Source organism: Propithecus coquereli, unplaced genomic scaffold (genome assembly GCF_000956105.1).
Source record: "Propithecus coquereli isolate 6110/MARCELLA unplaced genomic scaffold, Pcoq_1.0 Scaffold147, whole genome shotgun sequence".
NCBI lineage: Eukaryota > Metazoa > Chordata > Mammalia > Primates > Indriidae > Propithecus > Propithecus coquereli.
Genome location: NW_012139080.1, coordinates 6,032,292 through 6,036,113, shown reverse-complemented (window position 1 = coordinate 6,036,113; position 3,822 = coordinate 6,032,292). Strand labels below are relative to the sequence as shown.

Here is a 3,822-nt window from a genome sequence, read left to right as displayed (position 1 = left end):
GTCTCCTGAGCTCAAGCAATCCTCCCACCTTGGTCTCTCAGAGTGCTGGGATTACAGGTGTGAGCCACCATGCCTGACCCATATTATAAATTTAAAATATGATTGCTTTGTGATATCTTCATTTCATTCAAAGTTATATGTGAATAAATCGTTCTTTTTTTTTTTTTGAAACAGATAAAAAATTTGGAGTGAAGGCAAGAATTAATGGGACTCTGAATATAACCCTGAATTTGGTTAAACAGAATTTGCAGAATCACCGGTTGGTTCTACCTTGTCTTCAGCTTTTACGAGTATATTCTGCTAATTGTGAGTATTTGAGTGGTTTTTAGTTAACTCAGTGTTGTAAAGTTACACAAAATGAAAATTTTAAAGTGTCTTAATTCTGTAAACCTCTAATATTTGTGGAAAAGGAGAGAGAAGATTTAATGTGGATCATTGTAACTCCTAACTACAACCACAGCAAAAGTGATGTGGAATAAAATGTAAGTTGACACAATCTTGAGAATTCTCACAAATTTCCCCAATTTGTAAACAACTGGAGTGAGGGGGATGCGTAGGAAGCCTGTGGAAAGGATGTAAAAGAATATGAGGGTATTTCCTATACCTCTTTGGATTTTCACAGATGAGAGGAAAGCTGAGAAGGCAGACATGCAGTAACATAGTCACATGGAGCTATTAATAATTATCTTTAGCAATCAGTAGGAAAGTAGCAGAACAGCAAGTACATAGTACAGGAGTCTCCGAGGAAGCTGGGGAAAAGAGGGATCACAGAGAGAGAGACTCAGATAAAATGTCTCCCAAAACACACACACTCAGTTACCAACATTAGGTCCCACCCCATGAGGTTCTGACTGTGAAATTGGGGTGGTTAATGAAAGAACCTAAAATTGAATTGTAGAATATATGTTACTGCAGAGTGTCATTGTAAAATAATGATAAAGTATGTGTTTGTGTGTGGTAGACATACAGTTATGTGTGTATGTCTGTGTGTATATCTATACCTCAACGGTATAGCTAAAGGTGTGCTCAGAGGAAGGTAGCTCTGAACACCTAAGTAATCAACACTTTCATAATTAAAAAATATAAGGAAATGAATGAATTTGATATCTACCCAAAGAAGTTAAAAACAGAGAAATAAACAGGAGGAATGTAGATAAATGAAGCAGTAAAGGAGAAAAAATGAAAAATATGCATTAGCAAATATTAGATCACTAAATAGGAAGTGTCCAATTTCAAATCAAAAGTGTAATTTATTATATCTTAAACAAGAAGCGGTAGAGTTAATGAAAGTATGCGCCTAAACTATCAACACTATTTTGCTGCCTTAATGGTAGCTTGTTTATGCCAGCAACTAAGAAGCCTGGAGAGTCAGTGGCAATGAAATCACAAAAGGCGTTTTCCACAACTTGTTGAGAATTGAATATTTTTCTTTGCAAGAAGGGGTCCAAAGCCTAGAAGAAGTGATAGTCAGTTGGTGCAAGGTCTGGTGAATACGGTTGATGACAGAGAGTTTCCAAGTCCAGCTGCTGTAGTTTGAGCAGTATTGTTTGTGTGACATATGGTTGAGCATTGTCTTGCAGGAGGATTGGCCTGTCTCTGTTGACCAGTGTCGGCAGCTTAGTCACAAGCATCCTCATCATTTTGTCCAATTGGTTGCAGTAGACATCCGCTATAATCGATTGACCAGGTTTCATGAAGCTATAGTGGATAATACCAGCGCTGGACCACGAAACAGACACCATTAGCTTTTTTTGATGAATATTTGTTTTTGGACTGTGTTTTGACACTTCATCTTTATCCAACCATTGTGCTGAATGCCTGTGATTGTAAAAAATAATCTATTTTTCATCACATGTAACAATATGGCACAGAAATGGTTAACCTTTGTGTTGTGACAGCAAAGAAAGGCAAGTTTCGAGACAATTTCTCTTCTGACGCTTGTTTAATTCATGTGGAACCCATTTCTCCAGCTTCTTTACCTTGCTGATTTGTTTCCAATGGTCCAGTATTGTTGGAATAGTAATGTCAAATCTTGCTGCTAATTCATGCATAGGTTGAGATGGATTTGCTTCCATTACAGCTTTCAGCTCATCATTATCCACCTTGATCTCAGGTCGTCCACATGGCTCATTTTCAATATTAAAATTACCAGAACAGAACTTCTCAAACCATTGACATTGTGGCATTCATTAGCCACATCCTTCCCAAAAACTTCAGGGATATTTTGAGCTGTCTGTGCAATATTGGTTCCACAGTGGAACTCATATTCGAAAACAACATGAATTTTTGACTTATCCATAGTTTCACAAAAATTGCTCTAAAAAAAAAAGTGTGAAAGATAATCACAAGCCAAAACATGCGTTTGCAAGACTGAGGATGTACCCTCACAGTAAAAATAAAACTAGAAGTATCAAAGTGAAATGTCAGAGATAATCAACTGTCAAACTTAGTATTTAAGGAAATCGGACATTTCATACTTAATAACCTAATAGAAAAATAGTTGATTTAAAAAATAAAACTGCATTGGATTAAAAATAAAACAGGTAAGTCACCAAATACTCTAATCAAGGAACAAGGAAGATAGCACAGATATTGATATTAATAAAATTAGAAGGGATAATAGAGCAATAAACAGATACAGAGGAAATTAAAATCATTCTATGAAACATTAGGAGCTACATTTTTGGTAATATTTTATTGAATTTCTAGCCTAGAAGGCTAGAAAATGGCTTATCTGTAATTTCAAAAATTTTTACGAAAAAATATTATTTAGAGGTGGAGTATCATTATGTTGGCTAGAGTTCAGTGGCTATTCACTGGCTTGATCATACATAATACACTACAGCCTCAAAGTCCTTACCTTAAGCCATCCTCCTACCTCAGCATCCTGAGTAGCTGGCACTACAGCCACCTGTTACCAAATTTGGCTCTACATTTTTTTTTTTTTTTAAAGGTACAGGGTCTTGCCCTGCTGCCCAGGCTGGAGTGCAGTAGCTCAGTGATAGCTTACTGCAACCTCACATTCTTCCACTCAAGTGATCATCCTGCCTCAGCCTCCTCAGTAGCTGGGACTACAGGTGCGCACCACAATGCCCAGCTACTGTTTAATTTTTTCATAGAGACGGGGTCTTGCTATGTTGCCCGGGCTGGCCTCAAATTCCTGAGCTCAAATGATCCTCCCTCTTTGGCCTCCCAAAGTGCTGGGATTACCGGTGTGAGCCATTGCACCTAGCATTCTATAATTTTTTAAAAATAATATTTGTTCAGAATTGAAAATGTTAGACATAGTTTACTGGTTAGGTAATTGTTTGCATTTTCCATGTGAAATACTAAAATTGTTCCCTCTTTTTCCCTACTACAGTTGCTTTAATTAAGGTCCTCGTTACCTCTCACAGCCATTAGACCACAACCTCTTAATGTGTCTCTCAAAATCATCTTCCCCAGAGTGTTATGAGTTCTGACCTGTTTATTTAAAATGCAGATCTGATTTATTGTTCCTTTCGGGCAATTCCTTATAGCTGGAAGAATTGACAACTTCTAAAGCCCTTCGTAATTTATTTCTTACCTCCTTTTCCCACCTCATCTTCGAATTTATATGTCTCTTTTTGATACTATATGTTTTAACAGTATGTAACTACTCATGCCCTTGATGTTGTCCCTGTTATGCCAGTCTTCAGAACTATTCCAAAACCACATCTACCCCTTTATTCCAACTCCCATCCTAGCTAAGTCGTACTCTTTTTTTTTTTTTTTGAGACAGAGTCTGGCTCTGTTGCCCGGGCTAGAGTGCCGTGGTGTCATCCTAGCTCACAGCAACCTCAG

At 37.4% G+C, this 3,822-nt stretch overlaps 1 protein-coding gene across 1 annotated transcript in view; it reads left to right on the top strand.

Annotated features, from left to right (window-relative positions):
* The window catches only part of AGTPBP1 (ATP/GTP binding protein 1), a 175,637-nt gene that overhangs the window by 44,990 nt on the left and 126,825 nt on the right, over window positions 1-3,822 (top strand). The window contains 2 exon segments of the mRNA XM_012640014.1: window positions 175-306; window positions 693-698. Of these exon segments, the coding sequence (XP_012495468.1) occupies window positions 175-306; window positions 693-698 (138 nt within the window).